Below are 22,675 nucleotides of genomic sequence, written 5' to 3'. Positions count from 1 at the left end.
CATTCCAGGAAAGAAGAAAATAAAGTCTTGTTTGTGTGGGTTTTCTATCATTTTGCCTCTTCCCTCCACATTTGTACATGTTTATTTGAAAGGGTACGATGCTTGTGCTGGGTTTGTGTCGAGCCAGGACAAGTTTGTGTTTGTGAACCGCCCCGTCGGGATGGACTCAACCAGCACGGAGGGACGATGGGGACGCCCCACTTCCACAGCTGCTTCTTAAGTAGCTAAACTGGCCGTCATGGAAGACTTCGGTGTTTGATATAGAAGATGGAACTACGTCGCAAACGGTGCTTTAAATGGGTGCCTTAAAAAGGAGTCCTCCTAACAACTTAAAGACGAATGAGTGCTTCGGTTCGGTGACGACTCATGGATGTGGAAAAGCTGCTGCATTCACGGTAAGTGTACTTTTTCCCTTCGTATTCATAACTCGTGCTTCTGTTTTTGTTCAACTTGGATGTGAAAAAGCCTGATAACAACGCCGTTTTTCTGTGTCCTCGTCCAGCCTGGTGAATTTGGCCGAGCCGATGAGTTTAGTGATGGATGATCGTTTATCTGCTAAGAGGTAAGCGATGTTTGACATCAGCGTGATTTGGGAGTGTGTGTGTGTGTGTGTGTGTCTTCACAATGAAAGCTTTGTTGCTAAAGGTCATTGACACAACTAACATTCCTTTCACGAAGCACAGTTGCTGAAATCACACTTGTTGTAGATGTTCTCAACGATCTTTGAACACCTCCCCCATTTCCTGCTGAGAATCTGCCTTGACCATATGTTACGTTTGAGGTCATGGGAAATATTTAGCACTCGTGCCATGAAGCGGATGTCCCCCCCCCTGTTTAAATTATGTGTTTACTAAGTCTAAGGGCTGGTCCGGGAGCTGTTTGGCTATTATCATTTGGCAAGAATGACATTATTATCACAGGAAATAATACACAACAATGAAATAATGTGTGAAATATGTGGAAAATGTAAGGTACTAAGAGTTTGGGCCCCCAGCAGTGCATTGCCAAGAGCAAGACCAGAGTAGGCAGAAGTTAAGTGGAGTACAGGATGGAATTATTCATTAGTTGTGGTTGAGGGAGATGATGTCAGCCACTTTATTCCAGCGGTTGGAATCATGAAAGGAGTAGGAGTGACTTTCCAGGGCTTGTTACTCTGCTCTCTTGGCAACGTGAGGCCTCGTGGCTTTGTTTTCCCTCTAAGTCCGAGGTGACAGGAAGAGTAGGAATACCTTTTTGGCACGTGCTAAGTTTCCACTCCCACTTGCCCTACAGCCTATTTCACACCCTGGAATCTTTCAGCATGAACACAGTCTGGACCGGGACACGCTGGGAGAAATAACCTGTTGCTCATGAACCCTCATTAAACGCCATGATGGCGACGTCAGAAGACATACTACTATGCTAATGTTAGCATGCTAGCACTAACAATAAGCTTTATATAAGTTTATAACGGCTAATGTTTGCAATGCTATCATTATCTTGCAGAAAATATTACTTGTCTGCCCATGTTAATACTAATGAAAATGGCTAAAAATGCTACTAAGCTAATGTTAGCATCCTAACAGGCTAATGCAAGCATGATAACACTTAGCATGATAGTGTCTGCATATGTTCATAACCCTAAAAAAATTACACTGTGCTAACACATAACATGATGGCACATTTTATAAGCTAACATGCTAATGCTAGCATGATACCACTAGCCAGCGTTAATACTGTATTGTTGAGTTAGACTTATAAAAACTGGTGAGCATGCAGCAATGAGCATGAGCAATGAGCCTAGGTATGTTAATACTCGCAAAATTGCAACAACAAAAAAAGTTACTACGCTATTGTTGGCATGCTAACATGTAGCATGATAAGACAATGTACTAGGAATGTTAAAATGGGTTAGCATGCAACACCTAGCATGTTAGCACAAAGTGCCCATGTCTGTTAATACTTATAAAATAGCAGTTATGCTAATGTTTAAAATGATGGCAAAATACTGTAAGTCTTACATGTTTCCCTGAATGTACCTGTTACTGCGTGCTCACAGCATGGACATAACACCAAAAAACCCTGGTTGGTGTATCCCATTATGTGCGTTGTTAGCATCCTCATGCTAACTGTTTTTATGTCTTTAGAACGCACAGAAGAGGGAAAGATGTCTGGCATAAGGATTGTGATACGTTGTGCACTTTTCCTTGAAGCACTGCAAGCTGATTGTTGGAATACGGGAATGTTAGATCTCATGGATGCGTTCCGCCTCACAGGACGTAAAAAGGATAATATGGCAGCGCTCCAAGGGACTGGGAATAATGGGTGGTCTTTGTCGTAACGCCGGAGCCAACGCATTGACCGCAAATACCAGAGACATAATCACATGCTTTATGAGGACAAATATTCATCGCCGGTAATCACAATATTTTTCATGATGGTGTCTTCATGAAATATTTTCATTTTGCCCGATGGCGTTTGGAGCCGCTCCACAGACGGAAAGGGTTTTGTGACAGAACCGGCGTTCAGCAACCAAGACGGGACAGTTCCAGGCCTCCCACTCTTGGACTGTGCATGAAACGCAATATGAATTAGCTCTTTGTGTTCTGCTAGTAGCAACTTTCACTTATCTGCAATAACATTCCAGTTTTGTATGCAGCACGTTTATCTGATGATCAGTGTTTACAGGAGATATTTATGCCGATAATGGCGGGCAGAGCCTGACCTTGACTTCCTGGACAAGTTTTATTCACGCTGCCTTGACACACCTAAAGCTTTGCAATCCTATACGCGAGTAGAGTGAATGATATGATCAGCTGCCATGAAAACTTCTTTATTCAACTTTTGCTCTCATGGAAGGAAAAAAAAGTGTGTGGGGAAAAAAAGCATGAGTGACTTGATAAAGAAGGGACACAGGAAGTGGAGAGTCTTCCAGAGGTCCTTTTGTTACCCCAGCTAATGGCCTTTCCAGACGCTTGTGTTTACTGGGACTCACCAAAGCAGCATCTGCTCCACCGCTTCTTCTTCTGCCTTCCCTCTGGGATCCACCGCCCTGGGACTTGGACGTGTGACTCTGTAGCTCCGCCCCTTTTAGCCCGCTCCCACACGTACACCAACACGCAGCATCCCCCCCCCTCCCACACTCGCACAAAAAGCATCTATTGAGTTTGACCGTCCACACACAATCCCTGAAGTCTCTACAAGCTCCATTCCCCAAAAAGCATAGAAAAGGACGAGTAGCCATACTGGTGTGGAAGTGGTACTCTCACATCATTTGGATGTTTGGATGCACGTGTGTTTTCACTACAAGGTTTGGACATGTGCAGGTCACAAGGACGTCTCACGCTAAGCTAGATCCCAAGTGGCTGCTGCCGTAACGCACCAAACAAGTCACATGGTCACATGATAGCCATATGCTCATCATGATGGATGACAGCTTCTTCTCCACTTCACCTGGATTTCCTCTTCCCTCCACAACACACACCTGCAGCCCATACAGTATTGGTTAGCATTCCCAAGTGGACAACTTCATCCATCTTTAATCACCTTGAGCCCCCACCTTGGGCCCCCACCTGGGCCTAACAACAGAGCCATCATCATCAGTCACGTCATCGTTTATCAAGTTTAGGAACGATGTCTGTTCACCCTCTCCATGCATCATTACATTAATCATATCATGGTATAAATGGTATCATCATCAGAAAACGTATCATCGCATTATGGTATCATCGCATTATGGTATCAATGTATCGTATCATGAGATCAACGTAAAATACCATGGTATGAATGTATCATGGTATCAATGTATCATGCTATAAACCTGTATATACATATCATGGTATCGTATTGCCTCATGGTATCAATGTATCATGCTATAAACCTGTATATACATATCATGGTATCGTATTGCCTCATGGTATCAATATATTATATGGTGAAGTATCATATCATGGTAACAACATATGGTATCAACGTATAATACCATGGTATCAATGTATCATCATATGATAACATATCATACTATCATCGTATCATATGATACCATATGGTAATCATATGGTATCATGGATTCAATGTATCGCCATACGGTAATGTATCATCATATCATGATGGTATCAATGTATCATATGATGGTATCAACATATTGTATCACCATATCACGTTTCCATTGCATCATATTATGGTATCATGGAATCTTGGCATTAGTGTATCATTGTATTATGGTATTGTATCATGGCATCATCGTGATATCACTGTATCGTGGTGTCATTGTATCATCTTATGTTATATGGTATTATATCATCATACCATGGTGTCATCATAACATGGTATTGTATTATTGCACTGTGATATCATTGTATCAGCATCTTATTGTATTATGGTATCATCTTGTGTTTTCATTGTATCCTCATCGTACCATTGTATTGTACCACACATGGTATGCTGGTATCGTATTACCATGGAATCAATATGGTATCACTGTATCATCATATATCATGGTATCATAATGGCATGGTTGTGACATATTATGATTTAGTTCTGATGTAGTTATGATTGTGCCTGAGGTGATGTAAAAGTCCACTGTTGTCTGGTGCTGGTCTCACCAACCATTTACTGACACCTTGTGGCCAATGTAGGATACTACATGCACAAGCTGAATGGTTCACATTCTATTTGTATTGCATGTGGAAGAGTGTGTTATGCTGTATTCCATGTGGAAGAAGTTGTCTGCTGACAGGATTTAGGAGTGAGTCAGAGGTGAGGTGTGGCTTGTCAAAGTTGACATTTGACAATGAAAAGCAAACAAAGGCCATCAATGAAGGGCGTCTGATGACATGAGAGCCGGGGGGGTGAGAGGATTTCATTATCACACTTGTGCTGTGATAATGAAATCATCCCAGGCCTGATGAGCTCAGTGCCGATGAGAAGATAGATAGTCATGCTGACGTTGCTTGGAATGTCCTGCTGGCCCCGCCTACAGGTTCATGTCTGCACAGGGAGGAGGCAAAGCTGCTTACCTTTCTTGTCATGACCGCGGGGGAGTGCTAGCAACACACACGCCAAGCAGGATTTAGGAGTGTTTGCAATCGTGCGGCTCAGGTGTGGCGTTAAGGTGGGGGCCCTCGGAGGTTCTGCTCCGTAGCCTTCGGCCCGTCTTGTTCTGCCCCACAGGGAGATCCGGACAGCATGGAGGTTATCTGAGAGTAAGCAGAGTGAGGTAAGGCGTGTGGAATGAAATGTTGGCAAAGTGAGAGGAACGTAAAACAGGTCCGTCACACCTGCTCTCCATTTTTTTTTGGGGGGGGGGGGCTTATGTCTGAAATATTGGTGCTCGGTAGTTGCAGAACCTTTCCTTAATTCACCGGAGGCAAACTTTGTACTGAGACAGTATTTATTAATGTTGCATTGTCCTGCAGCCATTGCACTCACTTCTTCACTATGGGAGGGACAAAATGAGGTATTTCTTTTGCTATGAAATTATAATCTTGCCCCCACTCACCCCGTGGGGCGATCTTATCACCCGCTGAAGTGGTACTGCTCTTTATTTGGCTGAAAGAAATGCATTGGAGTGGATGGGACTGTGGCAGCTGGGATGTTGGAACTTTGGAAGGTTTCTCCGCAAAGCAATCACCTTGTCTTTTTGCAAGCAAATGACTGACTGACTGCCATTGGGCAACATGCTATAGATGCTATGGGCAACATGCTATAGATGCTATGGGCAACATGCTATAGATGCTATGGGCAACATGCTATAGATGCTATCTTCTTTACACACAGCCTTCTCTATGATGCAGTCCACACCAGAGCATGGCAACATTTAGAAATACACACAAAAAAACAACAAAAATGGAACAAATCAGCCCTCATTTTATGAGAAAAGGTCAAAATATGAACAGAAATATGTATACTACAACAAGAAAAAGTTGGAATGTTTATGAGACTAATAGATCCTAATAATATGAGGCGAAAACATCATTTTAGAAGCATAAAGTTAGGAAATATTTTCAAGAAAAAGGGGCTTTTTAAAAGCTGTAATAAAAAACAAACAAAGAATAAAGTTGTCATTTTTGGAAAATTAGGTTGCGGGAAAAGTTAGAATGTTGCAAAAATGAACGCCATATCATCATAATTCTTGGGAGAATATGACCTTTTTCTCTTCATATGTTGACTTTTTCCTTTTCTTCCATTGTCTGGCTCTTTCAACTTGTAAACTTTCTTCTAGGAATATACTCTTTTAACTCTTCCCAAATTATTATCATATATTATTTATTCGCGAAAGCTGATTTTCCACAACTTTTGTTGTTTTTTTGTAACTTGGAATAAAATGAGAAATGAAACTAAACAAAATTGTAGTTTTTGGAAAAAATTGATTTTGGGAAAAAAGTCTTAGAGAAGAAAAATTACAAGAAAAAAGTTTAAATAGTTTGGAAAAAAAAACATCAGAAATGGGAAAAGCAGCTGTCATTTTTTGGAGTATGAAGTCCAAATATTATGAGGAAAAATTTCACTTTTTTTTTTTTTTTTAAAGCTTATTTTTTGAAGTTGCGTCCTGCAACAGGCGGATGGCGGCACCATGACAGCAAGGGCGTGTTACTTCCTGCTCTGTCTCGTACTGGGCTACGTGTCGGCTGCCGTCGAACAGACTTGTTTGGCGGCGTCACGCCTCCCCGGGAAGCCCTTGTCAAAGACGCATAGGCACAGTCAGGCTGCAACACGTCTAGCCACTTTAAAAAAAAAACAACAAAGAGTAAATACGTGAGCCAACAGCAGCTCCCGCCTTCTGCTGTGCGGCTGTCACAAACATCTCTGCACAGGCTAAGGTACATACAGTACTTCTACTCCGAGCTGGAATGTATACTTTGATAGGAATAAGCATACAGTACAGTCGTGCAGAGCAAATAATTGCCAAGCCAAACAAGCCAGCAGGACCTTGAAGTCAGGACTTTGCACTCAGCAAACAGCAGACATGTTTGTTGTGTTTTGCTACTGTTTCCTCTCATTCTTTTGTCCTATGTTGTCATCTTGTGATGCTCCGCTACTGACTGAACATTCCACCGTTAACTGGCGAGTAGAAGTACAACATAATTTGGTGGAGTTGACCACGTGATGAAGCTGAAACCATCAACTCCATGCAAGAAGATGACCATAAAGCAGGGCTCTCAAACTCAATTTACTTGGGGGCCACTGGAGCTCGGGTCTGGGTGAGACTGGGTCTGGGTGAGACTCAGGTTTTCAAAATCAAGAATAAAGAAAATCAATCAATCAGTAATAAATAAATATAATAATAATAATAATAATAATAATAAAAAAACAGCAAATAATAAAAACTTAAGAAACCACATATAGTTGGTGGGTAGACAAATTATTTTTTTCAGATTAAAATGAACAAAGCATTATTAGAGCCCTGTAGACATGACAAAACACGACTATAGTCACATTTATACTCTTTTTATTTACAACATATTGCGCAACTGCAGGGTCTTGAGACACATGCTAACTCGCAAACTAGAGAGCTAGCGACCTAAACGGTGGCCTTCAAGTTATTTCCTTCAAACTTAAATAGCCAAAAACTTACCACTTCCACACGGATAGGAAGGATAACTATTAACAGTTATTTAACCTTTAACATGAACATTAATCAAACGTAATCATTTTTTCTGGGTACATTAAACTTTCATATCAAGGCGGGGGCCTCAAACTAGTGTCCTGCGGGCCACATTTGGCCCGCCGGCCGCGTGTTTGAGACCCCTGCCATAAAGCTTCTAAACAAGACACTCCCATGAACTTGAATGATGAAGGTGTGCTTCAGGTGTCCATTTTTGGCATTTTTCAAAGAAGTTGAGCACTGGCAAAACTCAAGGCCTGGCCTCAAAATGTTTAACGGGTGACATTGCAACACGTGTATGTTACATGTCACAGCGAGGGTGATGGATGTTGGATGGTGATATAACCTCAGGTGTAGTATGATAGCATACATGTGTGGGTACATGTGTACAGGACCTGGTGTATTTTATTGTGAAAAGGGTTGTATATGATTCCGATGGCTCCCATCTAAGCAGTCCTGTTGTTGGCTAGTGTTTGTTTGTTTGTTTATTTGTTTGCGATGGTGAGAGTCACGTGGTTGACCCACATGGGATCTGATCAATCACCCCGCAGTCCTGTGAAAGACTTTCTTTCATCGTGTCAGGACAAAGGCGGGGCTGCATGCCCGAGGCACCTCCAGCTGTAGTTTAGTTTTCCCAGTTGAGAAAACAACCAACTACTACTGTCCGTGCTTGTGAGGAAGGAAGATGTAGTCCCCCATGTCATTCCGGTCTTCTTCCTGTGGGTGGCAGGAGTCCGGGAGCAACCAGCTTTGACGTTACCACAGCGTGGCGTACAGTTACCATACAGTATACATCGTACAGATCAACACGATCTATCTCACCCAAATCTTCCCATCTTCAAAATACAGCGGATCGGCAGCCGAACCTGATCCGGAAGATCAGATCGGGACATCCCTAATATCATATCATATAATTGTCATGATATCATAACGTCATATCATGACATCACTATGGTGTAGTAACATCATAACGTGGTATCGCGATATAATCTTGGCATCATTGTACCATCACCATGGTATCAAGGTATCATATATCGTCATGGTATCATCATATCATGGTATCATTAATGTTGTCACATGTACCTTGTGATGCTGGTATCATCATTGTGTCATTGTGCAATTATATCTTTTATCATGGAATCATTGTATCATGGTATCACCATCATAATATCATGTCATTGTATCCTGGTATCATGATGTTCTATCATCACAGCATGCACATCATCATTGTGCCATGATATCGTCATGGTATCACTAACATAATGTCATGCTATCATCATGGTGTCATCATACATGGTATTGTATCATGGTATAATCATCGTAACATTGTATCATCTCATGTCATGGTATCATCATTATCATATGGAGTTGGATCATCATTATATTGTATCATGTGATTGTATGCTAGTATTATCATTTTATCATTTTTATCATATCTTTTGATCACGCTATCATGTCGTGGTGTCAGATCGGCGTATCATGTGATTGTATTGTGGTATCTATCGTGATAATCGTATCTTTTTATCACGGTATCCATCATGGTGTTCTTTTGTCATGGTATGACTGTCTGGCATTGTGAGCTAGCTTAGCCTAGCCTAGCCTACTAATGGTGTGTTACTAAGAGGTGCGACCTTGCATTGCAGAGATTCCTGCATGGTCCACATGAGCCTAGAATTGAAGGTGATGGTTGTGTATGAAGCTGCTTTATCGGAGGTGGTGCAGACTAAATGTCCCACCCCACCCCCAGCCACCATCCCGTGTGATGCCTTGTGACTTGTTCCCAATGTCAACCTGGGTGCTTTGTCTGCGTGGAGCCTGAAGGCCTGATTGGAGGACACAAACACTGATTGTGGCGTCTGCTTCTACTTTTCTTTCATCAACAGGGTGTCCACCAAGAGCAAAGCCCCGTCCCCACCTGCACTCGACCCTTTGGATTCCTCCCATTTCTCCCACTGGTATCCAGGCAGCACTCCTTTCACCATGGACCACAAGGACGCTCTCATCCATAAAGAACTGTCTCTGGTTGTGGTTTTGCCGGACGGCGTGGAAAAGATGACCACAGTTCACGGCAGGTAAAATAAAAAAAAAAAAGCACCCTCTCTACCAGGCTACTGGTAATGGCTAATTTCCACCCGTCATCAACTTCCCCTGAGTTCAAGACATGCTCAAATGCTCCACGATGATGCGGTGATGGAGCCCACCAAAACCTAATCAGCCCCTGACACACACCTCCAAGGCGTCACAGCGGCTACTCGGAGAGTATACGGTGCGCCTTGCTGCGCCACAGCAGGTGGCTCCTCCCCCTCTATCATCTGCTCCTCCTGGTAGTAGTCATGTTATGATATTTCATTAAAACAAACCTCAGTTCTTCAAGTCCTGCACTCCCATCTGCATTGTAAGAAGTACTGTAGATACGAAGTAGGAGTGCTGATTGTTCCAGGGTTGACTTTACTCCCATATTTGCTTTGGTGGTGCAACTTTGCATTAGAGAATCGCTATCAGAGCTTTCAGCCCTCCGCTGTGCAACATGCAAATATGTTGATATGTGTTCATTGTGTGTCTTGCAGCAAACCTCTCATGGACCTGCTGGTCACGCTCTGCGCCAGGTATCACCTCAACCCGTCCAGTCACACGCTGGAACTGATGACGGCCGGCCGGCACAACATCAAGCTCAAGCCCAGCGCTCTCATCGGGAGCTTGGATGCCGAGAAGATCTTGCTCAAAGCCAAAGGGGATGAGAAGAACAAGAAGAGCGGTCCTCATGTGCCAGAGGTACCTCAGCACGGGCCGCACTTAGTAGATTTTAACATGAAAACCAAAAAAAATCCTCATTCACATTAATAAAGTCGTTTTTGTAGCGTGGAGATGAAATATTAAAGAAAGATGTTATTTTGGAAAAAACAGGTAAAGTTGTAGAAATGATTGGGAAAAATTATGTCACGATAATTGAATATGATGTCCAAATATCATGACAATAAAGTCCTAGTCATGAGGGAGGAAACGGCTGTCAGTCCAAATATGACAGGAAAAAATGCTATGCTAACGAGACAAAAAGTTACAATTTTATGACAATAAACTGGCAGTTTATTAAAGACAAAAATGTTCTTTTTTCAAAGAGATCACTTGGGAAAAAGTTGTAGTATAAAATAATTGCACAAATTAATTTTGTGCAGTTTTAGGAGAATAAAGTGGTAATATGATGAGGAAAAATACTGTAATTTTGTGTGAATATTATATAATAAATATAATTTAATAATAATGTAATAATTAAATTATTTAATAATAATAATGTATCATAATTTAAATAATAAATATTATATAATATCGTAATATGATGAGAAATTAGTTAAATGTTGCAAATATTAAATATTCCAAATCCAAATATTATGGCAATAAAGTGGAATGAAAGCAATAAACAGCAAAAATGGGAGCAAAGAGTGAAGCTGCTATGAGTAACCTGCAGTACATGAAATGTATAGCATAGCATATGTTAGCATGTTTGAGGATGTGGGCGTGGCTGCTATTAGGGGGGGTTTGCTTTGACGGTATGTTCCCATCCTGCAGGCCACAGTCCGGATGGTCATCAACTACAAGAAGAGCCAGAAAGCCATCCTCAGGGTGAACCCCCAAGTCCCCCTGACGGAGCTTCTGGCGGCAATCTGTGAGAAATGTGAATTTGCAGAGGAGAGCACCGTCCTGCTGAGAGACGCCCGCTCCCCGGCCCCCTTGGACCTGTCCTGTTCCCTCAACGATTACGCAATCAGGGAGCTTTACGCAAGAGACACCAGAGGTAAACACGGGCATGAAAGGCCTGCCACGCACGGCACGCTGACTCGCTTTCACTTATCACTCTCACTTTCTTAGGCGCCGCTTCTCCTGGCGTTCCGACCCCCCAAACCCACGCCGCAGCAGTTCCGCCTGGAAAAGACAAGCATCAGAAAGAGAAGGAAAACAAAGGCCTCTTCAGCAAGTTTCGAAAAAGCAAGAAAACACCCGAGCAGGTAGGTAGGTGGCACAACCACGTGCTAGGTGCGCTACATCCATTCTCATTAAAGGGACGATCCCGAGACCGATATCATGCCGATTATCAGTGGCCGATATTATCGGACATCCTTAATGCAAACCAAAAAAGTAAACATTTTCAAGGAGGAAAAAATGGTATTCCAATGAGGATTTTTTTTTTTTTTTTGTAGCATGGAGTTTCAATATTAAGACAAAATGTGTATTTTTTCATATGATGGAAAAACAATCAAAAAAAGAAAACAGCCATTTTTTTTTTTAGAGAAGTTGTAATATTCTGGAAATAAAGTAAAAAATTTCATTCTTGAAATATTCAAGAAAAATGTTGGAGTATAAAACCAAACCAAAAAATGAAGAGGTCACCTTTGGAAATTAAGTACTAATATTCCGGGAATACTGCTTAAATGTATTGGATCAAAAAATTGTATTGATGTATTTTATCAAAAAGGATAAAAAATGAAAAATTACTTCTTTTTGCAATGTGGCCCACCAAGATGCTAGCATGATGTTGACCTTCTCTTCCTCCAATTCCAACAATTGTTATATAACCACTTCCACACTGAACGGGAGGAGTATTCACTATCATGTCTGGAAAAATAGAACAATAGTGGCGCCTAGTGGCCAGAATACTCCACATACGTAGCTTGTCTTTAGAATAATTTTGGACTAATACGCCCCCGTCAGCCATGATGTGTTCGTCTTTGAGAAACGGTGATGGAGAGGTCAGAGACGTTGCGAGGGAGGTTTGTTTACGTAGCGTTTCCATTGGTCGCCTGTGTGTGCTGTGCTTCGGCTTATCTGGGTGTTTGCTCTCTAAAGGCCACCACAGTCAGCGCCCCCGCTTCCCCGGTGCTGGTGACCAAGCCTCGACCACTCAGCATGGCCTTGCCCAGCACCGCCTCCCCTCCGCTCGGGTCCCCGACCTCGCCCGTCGGCGAGGCGCCCAAGAAGAGACGGGCGCCCCTGCCGCCCGTTCGCGTGTCCCAGAGCTGCCGCGCCGACCCCCGCCAGAGGCTCTACTCGGAACCCAACCCCTTGCCGGACTCTGAACAGGTCGGTCAAGTGGGCATCAGCGGTGGTGGGCGGGGACGTGCGTCTGATGATGTTTGTGGCGTAGGTGTCGGGTTTGAGCCGTGGATCCTCCGCGGAGTCGTCCCTGAAGAGAACCAAACGGAAAGCTCCTCCTCCACCGACACCACAAACGCTTCCTCCTCAAGAAAACACTCAAGGTTTGCTTTTCTTACTTCGACGTACGCATTCCTGCCTGGGGTGGCCACCTTGCTGCCACACCACAGCCGTCAAGGCCCTCTGCTGCCCCCTGGTGCCCATCATTACACTGCACACCCTTCTGGTAACCAGAATACCTTCTCATCCACGTCTTTACCACACTTAGCAGGTCAGCAGAGGAACTTCATATGAACTAAATGGTATTCCAACAGGACAAAAGTATGATCCATAAATAATCAGGAAAATGCTTGTGGCCGGGAGTTGAAATAGTCAAGAAAACGTGTTGGAATATTAGGAAAATGTTGTGTTATTTTATGGGACTGAAGAAAAATAATGGGCAAAAAACAGCTGTAATTGTACAACACGGACTAAATAAAATTTTTAAAAAAAGTCACAATATGAGAGGGAAAATATATCACTTTAGTAGCATAACTTCCTTTTCTAGACTAGTAACATTATGAGGAACAACTGGCCTATGCCAAGAAGAGGCGTGTTGGGGGAGGGACGGTGGTCCTTTCCGCTAATTGTCCTCTGAGGGAAGCTCCACCCCCGCCTGCTCACAAACACCAAAAGTAACAATAAGACGTCTTCATGCTTCCCTGAAACAAACTTGGTGTATTGATATTAGAAAAAGCGCTGCGTCGCCACCCGGGATTCATCCAGAGGACGTCTGACATTTCCTCTGACATTTCGGTGTCACCTCGCACCGTGACTACCATCTGCCTTTACCACTTCCACACCTTATTCTCTCGTCCCAATAGTGTGACTTTATTCACTGCGTATATGCACCTGCTTCCCCAGCATCACATGACTTAATTTGCTCTTCTTTCTCATAATAGTGTTAAAAAACATTCATCTCCATTCTACTAACACGATGGTACTTTTTGACATAGTATTACTACTACTTCTGGTCCAAATAACACCCTTGTCTTCTCTTCTTCCAATGAAACATGTTCCAAAAACACAGACATATCTTTATTCCTTTTTTTTGTTTGCTTCTCATCATATTACAACTTGAACGTCTTTATTGATGATATGATTAAAAAGTTTGTTATTATTAAACTTTCCATTTTTTCATAGGGTTTTTATCATCCCAATGATTGGAGTGTTCCTGTCAATTTTCTTAAAATGAAAATGTATTTTATTTTATAATTTTTTTTTGTTATTTTATTATTAATTTATTTATTATTTATTTTGGTAATGTTTCGGGTTTATTGCCATGGTGTTTTATCATCATAATAATCCCCAATATGTTTGCATTGGTGATAATAAGGCGGCTGTGTTGTTATGCCGCATGTGAAGTCCATGCTCGTGAAATAATGTTGGTTATTGCTACAACAAGCCGATGATCACCAAGCGCTGTGTTTTGTTAGCAGACGTTGCGGAGGTGGAAGCGCTGCAGGAGATCATGGAGGAAACATCAGGCGCTGGCATCCAGAGGGAAGGTCCAGAAGTCGGCCTCGGGGAAGATCAGCTCGGTGATCTGTCCTCAGATGGCAAGTACGAACTCTTCATGTAAGATCTCATCACCGGCGTGACTTTGGCTTTCAGTCCTTTCTGGCAGGACCTTTCGGTTCTTACACGCTCTTATTCTGGCAGGCACGCTCAGGACGATGTTGGCGCTTTGCCGCTTCACACGCGGGTGACCGCACCGGATGGCACGCAATCATCTCACCTGGCAGGTATGCATAGAACAAGGGCATGAACAGGGTGAGACCTTTTGTCGGTCAAACGATCTCTTGGTCATGCTGGGTGGAGGCGGGGCGGCTGGCATACACACAGAGTGTAACATGTTGGGAAAAAATGACTTTTATTCTGGTAACATGGTTATTGAGGTAGAATATGGTGTTACATGTGCTATAAAGATATAGTATATATACAGTATATATGTACAGTACGTGCAGGTGGTGGTCAGTGAGCAGAGAGGATGTTGTGGTAGGTAGAGTAGGTGGTAGATGTTCGGATTGCTATGAGCAGATTAGATGTTGGGAGCGCTATGAGAAGGTAGGATGTTGTGGTAGGTTGATTCGGTGGTAGATGTTTGGAGCGCTATGAGAAGGTAGGATGTTGTGGTAGATGTTTGGAGCACTATGAGAAGGTAGGATGTTGTGGTAGATGTTTGGACCGCTATGAGAAGGTAGGATGTTGTGGTAGATGTTTGGAGCGCTATGAGAAGGTAGGATGTTGTGGTAGATGTTTGGAGCGCTATGAGAAGGTAGGATGTTGTGGTAGATGTTTGGAGCGCTATGAGAAGGTAGGATGTTGTGGTAGATGTTTGGAGCACTATGAGAAGGTAGGATGTTCGGGTAGATGTTGGGACCGCTATGAGAAGGTAGAATGTTGTGGTAGGTTGATTCAGTGGTAGATGTTTGGACCGCTATGAGAAGGTAGGATGTTCTGGTAGATGTTGGGACCGCTATGAGAAGGTAGGTTGATTCGGTGGTAGATGTTTGGAGCACTATGAGAAGGTAGGATGTTGTGGTAGATGTTGGGAGCGCTATGAGAAGGTAGGATGTTGTGGTAGGTTGATTCGGTGGTAGATGTTTGGAGCGCTATGAGAAGGTAGGATGTTGTGGTACATGTTGGGAGCGCAATGAGAAGGTAGGATGTTGTGGTAGATGTTGGGAGTGCTATGAGAAGGTAGGATGTTGTGGTAGATGTTTGGAGCGCTATGAGAAGGTAGGATGTTGTGGTAGATGTTGGGAGCGCTATGAGAAGGTAGGATGTTGTGGTACATCACAGTAATATTTTGTGTCTAATGCAGAGAATGTGGAGTGTCAAGTCGGAGGTGAACATCATGAGTCCAAGTGTGAAGATGTTGCCAGTGTGGAAGAGGAGTGTGACGATGCAAGGAGTGACCTTCCAGAGTCCGCTCGGGATGCAGGAGCATCTGTTGAGGAAACGAGGAGCACCTCCAGGCAGGAGATGGAGATGATCTGCACAATATCACGCCCTGCCGGTGAGGACGCAGAGGTTCAAACGGATTTCACGCCGGTTCCTCAAGAACTCCCTGAAGTTCTGCCTTCCACGGAGGAGACACAAACGTCAGCCTCCGAGATTTCCTCATGCCTTCCTGCGTCTCCAGAAGCCGGCGTGAAGGCGGAGCCAAAGCCCAAAGCATCCAACGAGGTGACGAGGGACTACCTTCCCAAGGTGGGGATGACCACCTACACCGTGGTGCCTCCCAAAACCAACGAGAAGCTGAGATACTTTGAAGTTGCACTGACACTGGAGTCGCCACCCCCCTATGCAGCACAAGAAGGGCAGGGGCGGCACCCCCACGCACCCAGGGACCAATCACTGAGCAGCACCCCCGCCAGCCAAGACACTGTCCATGGACGTCCGCATGAATCCTCCAGCTCACCTCCGGCAGGTTCACCAGGAGAGCCCCAGGCCACCAGAACCCCGCCCGCGACCAAACCCAAACCCAAAACCGCTTCCTTCCGCACATCCAAGCACAAGATTCCCGGGTACTACGTAACCTCAGCCGCTGAGAAGAGTCCGGGTACCGGTCCCGCTTCCATCCAAGTCCATAACGCAGCGTTACCTCCTGCACCTCCACCACAGCAGAAGGAGGGTGCCGATCAGCAGGCCGGCCCTGAAAGTGACATGGGGGTGGCGAGGGAGAGCCGCCCCCCATCAAGGGAGTCCGGCTTCGGGTTAAGCTTGGAAAAGCTGCGGAGCTTTGCCGCCCCCAGGCCTTACTCTCCCAAAACGCCGTCCCGCTTCGCCCAGGCCGTGTCCTCCGCCGTCAAACGCAGCCACTCTTTGTCCCACGGCCCCAGATCACCCACCGGCCCCCCCCTCATACCCTGCCCCTCCACTCCCCCTCCCCCTCCCCTCCATTCACTCATTCACAAAGATGCTCTCTTCAGTACCAAGGTCAGTTCCAACTTTTACATTCATCTACTGTGTGTGTGTATGTGTATGTATATGTGTGTGATGCATGTGTGTGTGTGTGTATGTGTATATGTGTATATACATGTATGTATGTGTATGTATGTATGTATGTGTATGTATGTATGTATGTATATATGTATGTATATATATGTATATATGTATATATATGTATGTATGTATATACACAAACGGTGTACTGTACATGCATATCCAAACCTTTTGTAGTACAGTCAAACATTGATGTTTATGTTCTATAAGCAGTATTCCATGACAAAGCTTTATCATGTAAGTGCCCCCCCCCCCAATTTTTGTGTTTTTTTTTATGTGCCAAATATTTCACCATATTTTGCGGAATTGTGATGATGATGATTACAATGTCATCCTGAGCTGAGCTGATCCAGCTGCTGTGTTTTTTTTAAATATTCAGGAGGCGGGGGGCGTACCGGGAGGGACGGACGGCACGCCGGCTGAGATGGCGGTGGAGAGTCACCTGTAGCGACGCCTTGAGACGTCATCATCTACTGTAAGAAGAGCGGAGCCTGTGATTGGTCATCTTTTCCACGCATGAAGGATGATTTCCATGTTTTGTTTTCCAGGAGTTTTCCAAGACAGCCGAGACTCTGCCACCCCCACCCCAACACGCTGGTGTTGCTTTGGTGGATTATTCATGGGTCATTTCATTCGGTCATAACCTGACTTGATTTGCATCATTTAATGATGTTTGTGTTACGGTCTAACTTGCTGTGTTCAGTAGCAAATTAGAAGACTTCTATAAATTATGAGGATGATTGTTTTTGGCTTTATGAAAGTCCAGGTCAGGCTTACGGTACTAAATATCATTTCTATTTAAATGTATGACTTGTATGCCAATAATAAAAGGGCAAGTGGAAAGCGGTGTGCACTTTACATGCTATAGTGAAGCCTTTGGGGGGGGGGGGGCTTCAAGAGGAAGGAGGTAAGTCACCTAAAGCGTATAGCCAGAATATATCTTTTTATATATGACTGAATTATCAGGACCAAATCTGCTATATTGCTGCTATAAGGTGACTATAGGGGTGTTATTTCATGTCTAGGGGGCTCTACTGCTCCTAAAACATATTTATTAAGTCATAAATAAGTTTAAGATTACTTATTTTCTTATACTGGGAGCTCTAATGGTGTTTAAAAAAAAAAAGAGTATGCTATGTTTGCTCTAACTACAAAAATATTAATTTATTAACACTGAATTAATGGTAGCAATCGGGTCTGGAAATTAACCGCTATAATACGATTCCAATATTATTAATACGACTGTATGATGACCACAACCACCAGAGGGCGTATCTTCATATGAAATTATGAAAAATGATGCTAATTGCAGGTCACCCGTCAATCACTGGCGTTGAGACGATCATGTTATTGTGCCTTGTCCTACCGACGCCATCTTGGACGACGTCACAAAAATGGTGGCTAATTTACACAAAGACTCGTTTTACAGTGAAATCATGCGTTAGCTAACATCGCACATAAACCTTTAAGTAAATACCAGCGATGCTACCTTTAAACAAAATATGTATGCAGTATATTGTTTTTGTGCCCTGGCGCCGTCATGAACAAGGATTCTGGCAGAGTTTGCTTGTCTGGAAGCAATCAATAACAAGTCAATAAAGTTCCATTCAAAAAGAAAACGTTCTTTGACTTGCAGTACCTGACACGACCGCCAGAAGACGCTGAAACACAATTCAATGAATGAAACATGAAAAAAACGGGGGAAATGTGTGCTTCCTTTTACTACTTAACTACTTTTAAATATTTCCATTACATTGTAAATATTTGAGTTAAAGTTAATACTTTGTTTTAATATTTGAAAATGTTTTATATATTTATACATTCGTTTTAAGTATAAATTATTTTACAGTGTATTAAAATTTTTGTTACCATTTTACACAAATTTTTAGTACGTGTTTTTAGGTATTTTTAAATAAGTATATCACATATTTTGTAATTTTTTTTAGATGTTCACAGTAAGTAAAATAATTTTACAGTATGTATCTATGTTAATTTGTTGTTCTTGTATTTTATTCATAAGTTTTAGATATGGCTAAAAGTATAATTTTGAAAATCATTTTACAGTATATTTTAATTTTATGTATTAAGTTTTTACTTTTAGATAGTCCTTTTGTAATATTTTTATGTAAAGCTGTTTCATTCCAATTTCTGCTGTTTTTTTTTTTAATTTCTGACTACTTTCTTCTTGGAATTGAATGACCGTCTCCCACAATATTTGAGTCTACATATTCCGTCTTCTTGACTTTAGGTCTTGTAAAAATGCGGTGAAAACACTTTGTCACTACCGGGTGTGACCACTAGATGGCGGCAGATCAGGCAAGGTCTTCCAGCAGAGGAAGCTTTAACAAAAACTCACAAAAAGTCAAAGTAACCAAGTTTTTGAAAGGATTTTCCAAGCATGGTCCTCTGTTGGACTGTGAACCTTCTACTCCATCCTTCCAAGCGCTGCCCTCCTCTTGAGTTCGAAAGAAAGAAGTTAATCTTCGGATATTTAGCTCCTGTGTGCTTTGCTGAGCCGCTTCTTGCTTGCGCCTACTTGCTATGAGCGTCCATTTGCGGATGAGATAGTGACTGGAGGAGGCGTCCTGCCCTCTTTTGGTAGCCAGGAAGCTGTGGTCCACCTCTCAGAGAGGCTGACAGAGGGCGGACGAGGCGAGCGCTCTCTTTTCCAGCAGGCTTGGAAGTCAATCAGAGCTTTCTCACTGCCAGCGGCGAGGACACGTTCCTTTCAACCACGTCGGTCTGAACTTCCGACGGAAACATTTTCCGGAGTGCGGGTGGTCTGGGAAAGATGGAAAACTAAAGGTGAGTACGAGTTTCTGTCCTGACGTGCTGAGTCTCTGTGAAATGATCCTTGTGTATACTTCATGTACTTTTTGCTGTATGGGTGTACTCTCATGTACTGCTGTGACCAATGGATGATATTTGATGCTGTGGCGAGATAGAACAATGGCAGAGGGCTCCATCCTTCAACGTGTTTGCATGTTTCCAGCATAGATAAGATACCGTACATGGAGAAAAGGGCCACTGGTGTCTGAGGTGGAGTGCGGCAGTTAATGGGCACGGCAGGAGTTGAGAGCACTTCCTGTTTGCGTGGTTGTCAACAGAATTATTAGATTGCCGTCAATCCATCTTGTCCTGTTTGCCGTGCGGCCAGACCTTTTGTGTCGCGTGTAAACTCCATCTCCATGTAGAACGCCAACGCCCTACACCGGCAGCATCTTCGCCGTGTCGTCTGCAGCGGTGGGCCGGCTGGTCTGAGGACCACTTAGGAGCCGCCCGTGGAGCTCCCGTGGGAGCTGCTGGAGGTTATACAGTTTGAACACATGAAAAGGAAATGACTTTTGGAGAGGAATGTCAACCTTAATGAGGCGTGTGTTCTGCTGGAAACATCAAATGGCATTATTACATATTATGTTATCATACAATAACTATTGAAATTGGTTATTCTTATCCAGTAAATCATCAATAATATATTTAGGCGGTATACTGTACTTGTATTATCACATATTTATACATCATGTCCCCCTTTTGGGAAATGACGTGTTCCAAGCAAGCATATAAGACATATAAGACACCTTGCAAGGGAGAGCCTGAATGGCTGACAGGAAGTGACATCAAGGTTTGACGGTTGATGGACAATGATAATGATAATGATGTTGTGATGATGATTATGATATTATTATTATTATTATTGTTATTGTGCATGTGGTGAAATGCGCAATAAAAGCGGCTGGGTAGTGTTATACGACACTGACAAGTTCAAAGACTCGTGCTGTATTTGTGTTTTACTTCATTTAGCGTTTATTTTTATACTTGAAAATGCTTCAATAGGGCAAAAAATACGTCGAATTTGCGTTGCCACTCTACTTTATTGTAAATATTTAAGACTTTCATCTAGTCATTGTAATTTATTCCACCCCCGGCCCGCCTACGGACACGCCTACTCCGCTGTGATTGGTCACACTCCGTGCTAATCTTCACAGTTCAGCAGAGCGGGCAGGACACTGCGTCTACAGCTTGTATTTGGGAATGACCATATAAGGACGTGGCTCAATATGACGTCAAAGATTTGGCGTCCAAATGAGCAAACCGCATTATCTGAAACTTTGGTATCGGTTTAACACAAATATAAAATTCTAATAACATTTTTCAGTCATAAAAGTGGAAAGAGCATAAAACTACTGATGTGAAAGCGAAATGTAGTATTGTAACCGGTAGGTGTCAGTCATGCCACAAACCACGAATTGCATCAAATTACCTTCACACTGTGGAGTCAGCCGTGGCATGTAGAGTGAAAAATGTTCTCCTCCTGGTAGGGTTTCGGCTTCTTATTTCTCCTTTCCTCACCACTCAGTTTGAAACCATTTCTTATGATTACAATTCTTCATTGGGGGCTAACAAGTTAGCATGCTAGCATGGTATGTAGGCGTGGCCTTCTCTTTTGTCCATGCCGTGGTCCCGTAGCCTAGCGTTAGCAATATGACGTAAACAACGAATTACGGGTGATTATGGGTTGTTTTTTCATGCCTATATTGCTTTAATAGTGGTGAAAATGTGTGTTTGGGAAGTCCTAAACATGTTTTAGATGCTATAACTACGATAATATTTCATTTATTAACTTTAAATCCAGCATTGTGGAGTCCTACTTGGAACCAATTGATCGCGATAGACGAGGGACGACTGTAGCATTGATCGTCAGCCTTTGTATTGGTGTAGCTCTGTAGCAGGACATTTTTATAAAAGCACCTGTTGTGTTCAGTAGTCTTGTCATATTACTAGGGATAAAATGTCAAAAACAGCATGTTTTCACATTAATTTCACTTAAGAAGGTTACCATTTTTACCGCCATTAATGTCATCCAACTCACTCTGCTACTGCGAGATGCATTGAGGTACACCTCGAAAATCACAATAACATCTTTATCATGCACGTACGAATGTGTGGTCTAAATAAACAGATAGACAAAAATATTCATGTCTCTTATTAAGGTTATTCTTAACAGCTGAAGTACAATTTGCTGCATTTAAATGTTCTTGGAAATCACAGATAATACATCCACACTAATAGATCCATGTGAATTTCTCCTATGTCACTGTGGTGTCTTTGAATGCAACTCTTCATTCATTGTTTGCTACTATGATTGAGATTAATGTTAGGCAATTACATTGAATACACTAGATATATTATATTTGTATTTATTTATGTTTTTTTGTATTTATTTATTGTGTACGTGTGGGCGGGCGGACGTGCGTTGTGCTTGAACGTTGACATGTTGGACGCACGCCGGCGATGCTGACAGGTTGCAGATAAAGCGGAGTGAAGCATTTGAAGCTTCAAAGCTTCCGCTGGTATCTGGAGTGGCATGTGAGGAGTTGGCGGCAGACATCTCTAGAGGTTTGTGGCGGCTCCACCTCATCATGCCAACATGCAGCCAAGGTTAAACGGCTCTGGATTATTATTATTATTTTCATCAAGTTATTTTTATTCCCACTGCCTAAACTTACAGTATATGAAAATTCATCACCTGCAATGACTGAAGTATCTAAAGTATCTCTACTTTGAAGTGAGAATCAATTTTACAGCATGGATATTGATATTTCAGCTATTGATATTTCAGTGTCTATCCACACATCACTACAACAAGGAACAGTGTGAATGTGTGAGTCTATATTATGTCTTACTTATACCTAATATTTCATGTCTGGAGGGCTCTAATAATGTTAAAACATGTATTTAGAATGTGGTTAAAAAGTTTTTTATCTTGTTTTCTCTTATTACGTCTACTATATTGGGTAATATGAGCGTAAATGTGATTATAGGGGTGTTATTTCATGTCTAGAGGGCTCTAATAATTTTTTAAAGTGTATTTAGAAGGTTGTTAACAGGTTTTCT

The 22,675-nt window shown here is 42.7% G+C and overlaps 2 protein-coding genes across 7 annotated transcripts in view; both read left to right on the top strand.

Annotated features, from left to right (window-relative positions):
* The first annotated feature begins 59 nt into the window (after positions 1-59).
* On the top strand, positions 60-17,649 carry cobll1b (cordon-bleu WH2 repeat protein-like 1b). Of its 5 annotated transcripts, none has more exons than XM_058081862.1 (13): positions 60-395; positions 503-562; positions 9,469-9,657; positions 10,153-10,357; positions 11,150-11,375; positions 11,450-11,586; positions 12,425-12,658; positions 12,723-12,834; positions 14,206-14,332; positions 14,432-14,514; positions 15,597-16,714; positions 17,160-17,255; positions 17,329-17,649. In XM_058081862.1, the coding sequence occupies exons 1-12, from the start codon at positions 367-369 to the stop codon at positions 17,226-17,228; spliced, it is 2,589 nt and encodes an 862-aa protein (XP_057937845.1). In that variant the 5' UTR covers positions 60-366; the 3' UTR covers positions 17,229-17,255; positions 17,329-17,649. The 5 variants fall into 5 exon arrangements, with proteins under 5 accessions (XP_057937845.1, XP_057937846.1, XP_057937844.1 ...); XM_058081863.1 differs by having other exon boundaries at positions 14,209-14,332; positions 17,329-17,648; XM_058081861.1 differs by having other exon boundaries at positions 61-395; positions 14,209-14,347; positions 17,329-17,648.
* Positions 17,650-19,314: 1,665 nt separating this feature from the next.
* scn1laa (sodium channel, voltage-gated, type I-like, alpha) overlaps positions 19,315-22,675 on the top strand; it is a 29,001-nt gene continuing 25,640 nt past the window's right edge. Inside the window, exon 1 of one of the 2 annotated variants that reach the window (XM_058081830.1) lies at positions 19,315-19,585. The gene's annotated coding sequence lies outside the window, so the exon portion shown is untranslated. The remainder of the gene's footprint in view (positions 19,586-22,675) is intronic. The other variant, XM_058081831.1, reaches the window with a different exon arrangement.

The sequence above is a fragment of the Doryrhamphus excisus genome, chromosome 9 (genome assembly GCF_030265055.1).
Source record: "Doryrhamphus excisus isolate RoL2022-K1 chromosome 9, RoL_Dexc_1.0, whole genome shotgun sequence".
Taxonomy (NCBI): domain Eukaryota; kingdom Metazoa; phylum Chordata; class Actinopteri; order Syngnathiformes; family Syngnathidae; genus Doryrhamphus; species Doryrhamphus excisus.
Note: the sequence above shows the minus strand (reverse complement) of the source record. Positions and strands in the feature narration are given on the sequence as shown.